General features: G+C 33.9%; 1 protein-coding gene across 1 annotated transcript in view; it reads left to right on the forward strand.

Moving 5' to 3' along the window:
- The window catches only part of acss3 (acyl-CoA synthetase short chain family member 3), a 51456-nt gene that overhangs the window by 18567 nt on the left and 19658 nt on the right, over positions 1–13231 (forward strand). Inside the window, exon 9 of the mRNA XM_073838277.1 lies at positions 6512–6615. Coding sequence (XP_073694378.1) covers positions 6512–6615 — 104 coding nt within the window. The remainder of the gene's footprint in view (positions 1–6511; positions 6616–13231) is intronic.

Genomic DNA, 13231 nt, shown 5'->3' on the forward strand with positions numbered 1-13231 from the left:
ATAGAAGTAAAATTTGCATCATGCCGCATTTGAAAATTTATATAATTATTAATGTAATTGCTTAAAACCCACTTTAAACTATCATTGAGTGCTTGTAATAACTTCTGATTGTGATCTGCAGTTGATTTTGATTCTATAATAGGCAGACATGCACTCTTTGTATGTTTAATAACGCCACACTGATTATTATCATAAACATCCTTTATTGTTATAAAAATACCATGAGCTGCATACAAAACAGATACAGAAAATATATAATCTATATACAGTCAAACCCAAAATTATTCATACCCCTGGCAAATTCTGACTTAAAGTTACTTTTATTCAACCAGAAAGTTTTTTTTTTTTTTTTTGGACCGGAAATGACACGGGCTTCTCCCAAAAGATAATAAGACGATGTACAAGAGGCATCATTGTGGAAAAAAAATATTTTTCAGCTTTTATTTACATTTGAACAAAAAGTGGCATGTCCAAAATTATTCATACCCTTTGCAAACTGTCACAGTCTATGGGAAAATCTGAAGTTCTATACCATTCCAAATAGTCCAAGCTGTTCTAAAGAATCCTAATTACCCTGATTCATTGGGAACAGCTGTTTTAATCAACTCAGCAGGTGAAAAACAGAAGCTCTCTGCTGTTGGTTTGTGGACAGTCATGGCTAAAAGGAGCTCACTGAGGACCTGCGGCTGCGCATTGTGGCTGCTCACAAGTCAGGAAAGGGCTATAAGACCATATCTAAATGTAAGTTCCAGTGGCTACAGTGCAAAGCATTATTAAAAAAATACAAGACTTTCCACTCATCGCTAAAGATGAATGGGCAAAAATACCAGTGGAGACATGCAAAAAGCTGGTCATGCAAAAAGCTTTGATTGCTGTAATAGCCAATAAAGGCTTTTCTATTGATTATTGAGAAGGGTATGAATAATTTTTAAAACTTTTTATTCAAATGCAAATAAAAGATGAGTAATAATTTTTTCCACAATGATGCCTCTTGTACATCGTCTTATTATCTACTAGGAGACATCTGTGTCATTTCTAATAATTTTTTTTTTTGCAGTGTTCTCCTCCAGATCACATAATTCAGTGGAGAATTAATAGAAATCATATTAAGAACATGTTTTCTGATGCAATGATAACAAGAGCGCATTCTCTCCTCTCTTGGAATACTCTTCTTCTGTGTTCGTTTACACTGGTTTTCGAAACAGAGCTACCACTCTCGTCCTTTCATGCAACAGCAGCTGCTCCGGGCACGTGATGCAATGCTCAAATCTTATTGGCAGTCATGTTTTCGCTTTGCAAAACTGAAAAGATTTGTCGGATTGGTTGTTAAAAAAAAACATTAGCTTTTTCGGTGCGTGAATGTTCACGGTCTATGGAAGCACTCATAGGAATCTGTTGTTTTATTCCAGCGCGTCATCATGTGTGATAATTGTTTTGCTTTTTTGCGCTCAGTGTGGAAAGGCCTTAAGGGCGCCAAGAGAAGCAAAGTCTTTACTGCTTTTCCTAGCAATAAAAAGAGGTGAAAACAATGGGAAGATGCCTGTAGATGAACAAAACTTCCTAAAGACCTGCGTCTTTGTTCTCTCCACCCTGGCCCTGACGCCTTTGAGTCTTTTAGTAGACCACAGCTTCTGAAAGAGCTTATAGATGGCAGAGACAAAAAAAATGCTAAATCCTGGCAGAATGTAAACATGCCAACACTTGTCATGATGCCGCAGCCACTGAAGGAGTTTCTCAGCACAGATTTCACTCGATATCTAGGTGTGTTTAGACTCCTTGTGGAAAAATTGATGCTACGACATTTGGTTTAAGCTTACATTTGTATCCATCACAACCTGTAAGCTCTTTCACTAGTTGTGCTCATCGTATCAGTATTTTATTTTCCGAGTTGTGTTGCAGTAAAAATAGCAACATGCAGCTGCAGACGCTCACCAAGCGCAACCATTTCACGCCATTGAAATAATGGTGCCCCCCATAGTCCAAAATATGTATAAAATTAGTGTATTTTTAAAATAACATAATCTTTCATGGGTTTCCTACTACATATTTCAGTAAGAGACATAATTTATGTAATATTAAGCCATGCAAGTTTTAATACCCGGGTTCCCTTTAAAGAGCGTACAGTTTTTAATACACCACAGTTCAAATATATTGTGTCGGTACATTTTAATTTAGCAGACTTTAGAATTGTGAAATATCAATAAATATATAATAATTTTCTGCCTATAACACAAAACAATTTTACAGCAAAGTGGACCCAGCTAGATCAGAAAATACTATATCACCATTATGGTCCAATAATAACATAATAGGTTTTGTCATTTACTAGAATGGTGCTCGTTTACATTTTTTGACACCTCGTGAATATTTATGCTGCATAAATATCACTTGTTTTTTTCCGCACTTGGCTTATGCAAACCTTAGTAGCAATTATGAGATATTTTTCAGTCGAAAAATAAGCACACGGCCATTATTTCCTATTCAATTGGCTTTATTTTACTTTGGCTGTACCATTATTATGCTATGCATCTTTAAAATGACCCCTAATGAATATATAACCTAATCTTCCAAAGACATTTGCAAATATGAAACTGAAGAAAGGGCAATTTAGCCCGACCCAAAGGAGCCGTGCAGTGCGTGAGTTTCACATAAAAGCGCAGGCTCTCAGTCCAGGAGTATGTCTCGCGCGGCGGCGCCATAACCTGCGGCTCTCGATGCGGGTATAAATGTGTGCCAGAGGGCACAACTCCACTCAACAGAATTTTCCGGCTCAGAGATTCAGCAGCGATGCTCTCTCGCCAAGATCATAAGACGGATGTTAAAGCGCACCTGCAGTAGGTCGCTGCGTTAGATATGCACACCTGGATTCCTGAATACATCCACAGAGATGTAAACACAAACACTAATGCAAACAGATGCCTTTATTGCAGAAGTGAAAGTTGTAATGCAACCTTTTCACCCAAGTATACACTTTCACACAATATAGTGAAAGATTCTGCCTTTTTCATGTCGTCATGAGCTTTGTTTCCTAACAGGAACTGACTCATTTGTGACATTTTATGTCATTAACAATCAAATTAAGGCTTCTTTCATAACTGTGATAGCAAGTTTGAATTGTACTTTCCCACCAAAAGCATTTCTGCTGCATGAAAGAGCTGTGACTGTATGGAAATTAGCTTGAATGCCCCTCATACACCTAAATGGTTGCTTTCGGGAGCAAATAACATTTATGAATAGAGAGGAAAAATCCTGCATACTACTTGCAAGAAAGCCAGTACTTCATGAATTGGTGGTGTTTGAGTAAGTGACCTTTGTCAGGCGTGTTAAAAGCAGAGAAACAGGCACTGATTGTGCCTTTGAACACGACAAGGATGTGGGAGGGTAGGTGTGTGTTAGTGTGTCGAGTGTGAACGACCTCCAGCTTATTGTAATGCAGATCACACGTATGTGACCTTGACTCGGAGTAATTGAATAGTTTCTGCATTGTTTGACCCTGGAGTCGAACAGTGAAAGGAAGTCAGCTTTAATACTGTTACTTGCTCATAAACACTGACTCGGAAAGAATTGGTTATGGAGGGGATCATATGGGGAGAGGAGAGGAAAGAAAGATGTGTCACCCTCTTAAAGGGATAGTTCACCCAGAAATGAAAATTCTGTTAGCGATCACTCACCCTCATGTCGTTCCAAACCTGTAAGACCTTCGTTCATCTTCGGAGTACAAATGAAGATATTTCTGATGAAATCCGAGAGCTTTCTGACCCTGCGTAGACAGCAAGACGTTCAAGGGCAAGAAAGGTACACTCTTAAAAAAGAAGGTGCTTAAAAGGTTCTTCAAAGCGATGCCATAGAAGAACCATATTTAATTCCACAAAGAACATTTCAGTCAAAGGTTCTTTAAATAACCATCTCTTTTTTTTACCTTTTTATAATCTGAAGAACCTTCTTTCGCCACAAAGAACCTTTTATGAAACAGAAAGGTTCTTCAGATGCTAAATGTTCTTCATGGAACCACTTAGACAAAAAAGGTTCTTCTATGGCATCGTGAAGCACCTTTATTTTTAAAAGTGTAGTAAGGACATTGATAAAATAATCCATGTGACGGTCAAAAATCTCTCAGATTTAATCAGAAATATCTTGATTTGTGTTCTGGAGATGAACGAAAGTTTAATGGATTCGGAACGACACGAGGGTGAGTAATTAATGACAGACTTTTCTTTTTTGGGTGAACTATCCCTTAAATTGGGCAAACTATTTTTTTAATGCTTATGTTAACTGTTATTTGCATGTTAAAAGTACATTTTCTGTGACAGGTAAAATTGATTTTGTGTTAAGTTAGTTTGATTTAAATTTAAAAAAATTATGAAATTAAATAAGCACATTTTGGTGAACTGCCAATTTATAAAACCATTAGAATTATATAACTAAACATTGGCCATATATATTTTTTTTTTACTTAAATGGTGGCTTTATCAGAAATTTTGGTCTATTTTGGTACTTGGTAATCCAAATGCAGAAAATACTATTATAAAGTGTTTTACTTTATTAAAACAATATGAATAGTAATGTTTTTTCTAACAGCAAAATAAGACTATAAAATAAGAAAATCATTTTCATTAACCATACTAATGTGTAGGGTTTAGAAAAAATCTTCAAATGGAACCATTCTAATAAAATAATAATATATTGCATCTTTCCAAAATTGTTTCTTATAAAAACCATGCTGTATATACTATATTCTTGATCTTGATTCTTGATTGTGTATTTATTTAACATTTGCATTCAAATAATGTTATTTGAGGGCATTATCATCATTTATATATATTTTTAAATAACTAAATTATATAACCATTTATTTAGAATAAAACATTGCATATCAAAACCTCTACCAAAACAATCGTGTTAGTTATTGAATAAAAACTGTATGTTAAATATGTTAAATTCTCTGATTTTTTTTTAATATTAAAATAGTAAAAGGGTCATTATTATTATTATTTATTATTATTTTAATTATTATTAATTATTAATTTTTATAACTTTTTTAATAACTAAATTATATAACCATTTATTTAGAATAAAACATTGCATATCAAAACCTCTACTAAAAAAATCTAGTTAGTTATTGACTAAATATGTTAAATATGTTACATTTTCTGAATATTTTTTTAGTAATCAGGGCAATATTATAATTATTATTGTTTTTTAAATAACTTTTTAAATAACCAAATTATATAACCATTTATTTAGAATAAAACTTTGCGTATCAAAACCTCTACTAAAAAAAATCTAGTTAGTTATTGACTAAAAAATGTATGTTAAATATTTTAAATTCTCAGATTATTTTTTTTAGTAATGGTCTAGGTCTACAATAGAAATGTAAGAAATATATTTCATTACGAAGCCTTTTTTAATTATTTTATTATTATTTTTTGTAATAACATTATATATTTTGACATTTGGAATTTAAAGCAGTAAATAACCAAAAAAGTTAATAAAAATGCTCTCATTAATTACTCACCCTAACGTTGTTCCAAACCTGTAAGACCTTTGTTCATCTTCAGAACACAAAGATTTTTTTGGTGAAATGCAAGAGCTTTCTGACCCTGCATAGACTGCAAGGCAACTGACACGTTCAAGGCCCAAAAAGTTACTCCATGTACTGTCGCAATCATGTGTCGAAGACTGACATGAAAGAGAAGAAATTGTTGAATGAAGTCATTATTTTTGTTTTCTTTGTGCACAAAAAGTATTCTCATAGCTTCATAAAATTAAGTCTGAACAACTGACGTCACATGGGCTATTTTAATGATGTCCTTACTATCTTTCTTGGCCGTTAACGTGTCAGTTGCCTTGCTGTCTATACAGCGTCAAAAAGCTCTCGGATTTCATCAAAAATATCTCAATTTGTGTTCAGAAGATGAACGAAGATCTTACAGGATTGGAGCGACATGAGGATGAGTAATTAATGGCAGAATTAAAATTTTTGGGTGAACTATCCCTTTAATGCAAATGCAAAGACAGTCTAAAAATAAATCAACTTTCCAGCTTAGCTTGTGCTTGTCAAGCTACCAAATCAATCGAATCACTCACTATTCCTCCAGTAGTATTAGCATTTCAAGCATGCCTCAATGATGAAAGATGTTTTGACTGTCCTTTGCTTCCTTGTGAGCATCTCTGCGGTTTTACAAGTGTAGTTTACTATAGGCTTGAGCAGATGAAAGGATTTATGTGATGTGGTCACCTGCTACGTTGTAATCCATTTCTTGTTTGAGGATCGGGGGCAGTTTGATGACAGGAGCAGTGAATCCTCACCTTTACACCCCCGCTGCGCTTCATCCAATCACCGCTTGTCAGTGCTTCTTGTTTTTTTTACCAGAAGAATGAGTTCAATAAATATTTAATGCACACCTGCATTCTCACTTTTCACATTTCTTTGCTACAAAGTCTTTAGGGACACATGAGACTGCTGTGAAATTTACAGACTTTCTAAGAGCCGCTATTTTTCTTTCGGCAGGCTGAGGATTTTGTTTGTAGCCGGAGAACGCTGTGATATAGAGACCATGGAATGGGCCAAGAGGAGTTTTGGAGTCCCAGTGCTGGATCACTGGTGGCAAACTGGTGAGTCACTGCCTTAAAGTTACACTCTGCTTCTTTTTCCTATCGCCTGCTTCTTACTACTTGTCCTTTTTTCACACTGATTCAGATCTGTTTTTTCACATTTAGTCTTTGGGGCTAATTGTTCACACATTTGTATGTCTATATCAGTTGCCTCACTTCCACATCAGCACAACGCCAAGAAAGGTTTTTTTTTTTTTTTTTTTTTTTTGTAACAACTGTTAGCTGTTATTGTAAAAGAGAGGTCTTTCTCTACAGGTCAAGTCCATTTGAATTGGTTTTCAAACTGTGGATGTGGTTTGAACTAGATTTGTCAAAACATCATAGAAGTTCATTTGTTGTTCTGAGTACAAATATATGGATTTCATTTCTTTATGACAAAAATATGTCTGAAAAAAGCCTAAGATGATAGATGATCCTGTGTATTGGCTATTATATAACTTCTGCTGATATCAGCTGATATTTATACCATTGGTTAGCACAATATGAATCCTCTCAGCTGACTTCTAATGCTTCTTCTCATAAGAGACGACTTATCAAAAACAAACCAAAACTTTTCCCAGTATGTTTTTGAAAGGTGTACATTACAATATAGTTATTTGCTGAAAAATCAAGGAGTGGAATGGGAACATTTACATTTATTTACATTACATTTATTCATTTGGCTGACGCTTTTATCCAAAGCGACTTACAATTGGGGAGAACAGCAAGCGATTCATCCTAAGAGTCAGATCGAAGCGGGAAGTGCTCGAAAATGCCATATATCAATTCGGTTAAAGTCGCGCAGGAAAAGTCGCTGGTCTTTACTCTCATCGGTCTTCACGCGAGGAGGCTGAACGCTTCCGCTGATGCTACACAGTTAAATACACAACCAAACAATGCTTTACTGATAATAGCTAGGGACGCCTCCTCGGAAGTAAATTGAATCTATTTAAAACGTTTGGAACTGCGCCCAAACAAAATCTTACTTAAAGCAATTTTTTTTAAGATATCAACCTCAAATTTGGGACACCACTTGCTTAGATTTATGTCTTTGATTTTATTGCAGTTTTAGAGGAAAACATGTTTGGGAAAATACACATTTCATTCCAAGGTCTATGGTAAAAAGTGGTAGTAAATGGATTATCATTTGTAAAAACTAAAATATAGTAGGCTGCATTCATCTCATTGAAAAAATAATAAAACAAACAAAAACAGTCATTTTTGACTGCCATGCGAACAAAAGCATTTTGTAATGTAAAAATGTTTGGGTGAATATATTTTTCATATAAAATTTTTTAATTTATTTTTTGTTCCTTTTTTATAATAACAAACTTTTTTTTAGGTTTTATTTATAAACATTTTTTCAGTTGATCAATAATAAGTGACTTTTTCAAAATGAGATTTCTGACGAAATGTTAATTTTTTGGAAAGGTCAAAAAGTGGTTAAGAGGTTATAAATGGATCAGAATTATTCTGTAAATAAAATTCAGTACCATAAAATTCCCTAAAGTTACAAAATATTACATAAAAAAACTTTATGAATCTAAAATATAGTACATTCGTCTTATTGAAATAATAAACAAACAAACAAACAAACAAACAAAAACAGTCATTTTTGACCACTATGCGAACAACACCATTTTGGAATGTAAAAATGTTTGTGAAAATATATATTTCATATAAAATTTTTAAATATATTTGTTATTCTTTGTGCATTTTTCATAGTAACAAACATCATTTAAAAAAAAAAAAATATTAGTTTTTATTTATAAACCTTTTAGTTTAGCAATAATAAGTGACTTCTTAAAAAAGAGATTTATGACAAAAAAACTTCATTCTTAGGTCTATGGTCAATTCTGTAAATATAATTCAGTACCATATAATTACCTAAAATTACAGAATATTAAATAAAAAATAAACATTATGAAACTAAAATTCATCTCATTGAAATAATAAACAAGTATATGAACAACACCATGTTGTTTTCACAAAAATGTTTGTGAAAATATATATGTTATATAAAACTTTAAAATGTATTTTTTGGGCATTTTTCATATCTGCTAAGTTACGACTTAAAAAAGAGATTTATGACCAAATTCTAAATTTTTGGAAACTTCATTCTTAGGTCTATGGTCAAAAAGTGGTTAACGTTATAAATGAATCAGAATGATTTTGTAAATAAAATTCAGTACCATAAAATACTCTAAAAATACAAAATATTAATTAAAAACATTATGAAATTAAAATATAGTACATTCATCTAATTGAAATAATAAACAAACAAACAATTTTTGACCGCCATCCGAACAACACCATTTTGGAGTGTAGTAGTGTTTGACAAAATATATATTTAATATAAAAAAAAATTAAAATGTATTTTTTGTGAGTTTTTCATAACAGTAAACAAACTTCTAATTGTTATTATTATTATTTTATTATTAAATAATAAATATAAAATAAAAACTATATCAGGCTAAAATATAATACATTCATCTCATTGAGATAATAATTAAAAAAGAACAAATAAACAAACTAAAAGTTTAATTTTGGACCGCCATGCTTTGGAATTGAAAGAAATTATTATCATATTTTGTAACTATGAAAATGATTACTAAAACAAATGAAAGTATTTTAATCACATTTGATAACCTTTTTTTGTATCTTTATCGTTGCAAACAAAAAGATGAGATTGCCATCTTTAAAAAGAAAAGATTTTAATAAATTCACAAGTCTGAAAAAATAAACACAATGGCACATAATGTAATTCTATACCTTGAAAGCAAATAACTCAACACTGTAAAACCAAACATTATAAAAAAGTTCAGCTTTAGAAGCTTTAGTTTCTTTATACCCCACTAAAATAGTTAGCAAATGGCAACTTCCTGTTGGCTCTTTTTCTTCATGCATGCTGCAGTGCTCAGTTCCTGACCTTAAACTCGCCCTTATTTCTCTGGCAAGCCTCAAAATGGATTGTCTGCGATACAGGAAGCTTCTTTTGATATTCATAACCCCTATTGCCTGCATGATGCATAAACCATCACATGTATAATGAATTGGGTTACTCCTTCGTTCTATACTGACTGCAAAACATATCCAGCTCATAAATATCTCTGAGAAATAAACAGGTGCCGAGCATGGCCGGAGAATATTTGTACAAAATGAACTGAATCACCTTCTCCCCTTGCTCTCATATCCATCTTTCCAGTCGGTACTAGTAAACGCTTTGTGTCATTTGACGGCGCAAATTTAAAACCAGTGTCAGATCCGTATTGATACGTGAACGGAAAAACGATGGATTTGTATGTGAGCGAGCGCAGGGCCAGAGAGGCTAAAGCGCTTCATGTGATGAATGATTCTGTCCTCACAGTGTGTGAGTGTGTGTGTTTGTCCTGTGCTCCATTTATAATTTCACCCTGTCTCCATCCAGTTTATGATTAAAAGCATGTTTATGCATCACCATCAAGACGAGTCGCGTTATTAGGCGACTTGTAATAACAGCCACATCTCCGCCTCGGCGTGCAAACACACAAATGCCACAGCGTGTTTGAATTGTTCAGCGGCACAGAGCGAGATTTGATTAGAAGAGCTGATGAGGTGTAGTGAAACAGCAGTTTGGTTGCGCTGATGTGATAGCTTTTCTGAAATAAAGTGGAAGTGATTTGAACCTTCATTATCTATGTCATTACCCGCTCAAACCTCCCCAGGCTTATGCGTGTGGTGCAATATCAGAAGTCAAGCTGCTGTGACAGTTTCTCTCTCACACACACACACACACACACACACACGTTTGCATGCTGTATATTCTGAGTGCTGATTGGTTAGTGCTGGAGCTAACTATTTTGAAAATGGCGCACCCATAATGCAACCATGTCGTTTGGCAGACTCTAATCTGGCCTTCCTGTTTTTGAGGCTCACCAATGGTTTACATCTTGTGGTGAACCCTCTGGTGAAGTCTTCTCTTGATTGTTGACTTTGACACACATACACCTACCTCCTGGAGAGTGTTCTTGATCTGGCCAACTGTTGTGAAGGGTGTTTTCTTCACCAGGGAAAGAATTCTTCGGTCATCCACCACAGTTGTTTTCCGTGGTCTTCCGGGTCTTTTGGTGTTGCTGAGCTCACCGGTGCGTTCCTTCTTTTTAAGAATGTTCCAAGCAGTTGTTTTGGCCACGCTTAATGTTTTTGCTCTCTCTCTGATGGGTTTGTTTTGTTTTTTCAGCCTAATGATGGCTTGCTTCACTGATAGTGACAGCTCTTTGGATCTCATCTTGAGAGTTGACAACAACAGATTCCAAATGCAAATAGCACACTTGAAATTAAGGCTACGTTTACATTAATCCGGATACATTTGAAAACGGAGTTTTCATTTTAAAACGCTCTCCGTCCACACTAGCGTTTCCAAGCGTTTTCCAAAAGTTTCTCATCCACACTGAAACGTAGGAAAACATCAAATTCGCCTTACTGCGCATGCGTAAAGCCTCCAAAATTATACAGACGTAATAAGTTTTCACGCAATTCTTCTGGTGGGATCATTTACGGAAATATCTCATTATCCACTGACGTGTCTATATCTCGCTCATTCATATTTTATCTGAAAAGCAGTTGTCGTCATGTTTTGCAGGACAGCAACTGTGAGTAAATTTTCTGTCATCATTTTAGGACTGTAATTTGAAGAGTGTACAAGGTAAATCTCTTTAGCAGCAGTGTGTGAATAGCAGGCACAATTACCGGTGTAAACATAGATATCTATTGGTACAATATGCGTCACATGACTATAAATATGCGTCATCATTTTCAAAAGCCTCCGTTTTCACAGTCCACACTACAACGTGAAAACGGCGTTTTCTAATTTATCCACTTTGGCCGGAGTTTTTAGAAATAATCGTTTTCTGTGATAAAAACGGGGGTTTTCGTGTAAATGAGAGGCCAAACCGCAGGGAAATATCTGCGTTTTCCCTTCGTGTAAACGGGGCCTAACTCTGGACCTTTTATCTGCTCATTGTAATTGGGATAATGAGGGAATAACACACACCTGGCCATGGAACAGCTGAGAAGCCAATTGTCCTATTACTTTTGGTCCCTTAAAAGTGGGAGGCACATATGCAAACTGTTGTAATTCCTACACCGTTCACTTGATTTGGATGTAAATACCCTCAAATTAAAGCTGACAGTCTGCAGTTAAAGCACATCTTATCCGTTTCATTTCAAATCCTTTGTGGTGGTGTATAGAGCCACAAATGTTAGAATTGTGTAGATATCCCAATATTTATGGACCTGACTGTATGTATTGTTTCCTTCGCAACAAACTGAAGTAGTTATAACGGTAACACTTTATTTTAAGGATCAGGAATTAGACAGTAATTAATGACTAATAACTGCATTTGTAAATGACTAGTTATGGACTTGTATGCCATTACAAGCTATTTATAAGGCCTTTATTGGCTGTTGTCTTATGTTGGTCTTATAGACCCTTTATATTTGTTTCTGTCCTAACAGTGGATTACTACTGTACTAATTAGCTAAACATAAAACAAACTAATAGCTTGTATTGTGCGAATTACAAACTTTATAAGTTCTCAGTACACTATGCGAACGTGTAGCTTATAAGTATGAAATAAATATAGAATAGGAATTTCATCAGACATTTGAATTAGCTTAAAAACAGTTACACAAAAGCAGTCGTCTAGCAGTTGTTCCATACTAATAAATGATTAATAAACAAAATATTCCCCATTCCCTTAATTTATTAACAGCTAATAAGCACATTTCTCACTAATAAATGTTGTATTACTTCAGATTATGTTCCCTATTCTAAAGTAGAAAAGACGCATGAAAGATTGCAGTGAAGAATTTATTGTTTGATGGTTCAACAAACTACAGATGAGACAAACTTTCATGTCGCTTCTCTACTTTAGAATAGGGAACATAATCTAAAGTAATACTGAATGTTTTAGTGAGAAATTTGCTTGTTAGCTATTAATTAATTCAGGGAATGGGGAATATTTAGTTTTTAAATCATTTGTTAGTACGGAACAACTGTGCTTTTGTGTAAAAGTGTTTTTCTGTTAATTGAAATGTCTGTGATGAAATGCCTATTCTATATTTATTTTATACTTATAAGCTACACATTCACATAGTGTATTGAGAACTTATAAAGTGTGTAATTCACACAATACAAGCTATTAGTTTGTTTTATGTTAGCTAATTAGTACAATGTTAGGACAGAAACAAGTATAAAGGGTCTATAAGACAAAAATAAGACAACAGCCAATAAAGGTCTTATAAATAGCTTGTAATGGCATACAAGTCCATAACTAGTCACTTACAAATGCAGTTATTAGTCATTAATTACTGTCTAATTCCTGATCCTTAAAATAAAGTGTTACCGTTATAACTTAACTGAACACAAACAAACAAACAAACAAACAAAAAACAGACAAAACAAACCAAAAACTGAATGAAAAAAATAACATACAAACAAATACATACAAAAAATTGAGGAAAAAAATATTGATTGTTTCCTTTGCAACAAAATGAAGTACTAACATAAACTGAACCTGAAATAAAATTAAAAGCTCACTAAAGACAAACAAAACAAACAAAATACTAATTGACAACCGCACATAAAATTTCTAAA

This window comes from Garra rufa, chromosome 4, assembly GCF_049309525.1.
Source record: "Garra rufa chromosome 4, GarRuf1.0, whole genome shotgun sequence".
Classification (NCBI taxonomy): domain Eukaryota; kingdom Metazoa; phylum Chordata; class Actinopteri; order Cypriniformes; family Cyprinidae; genus Garra; species Garra rufa.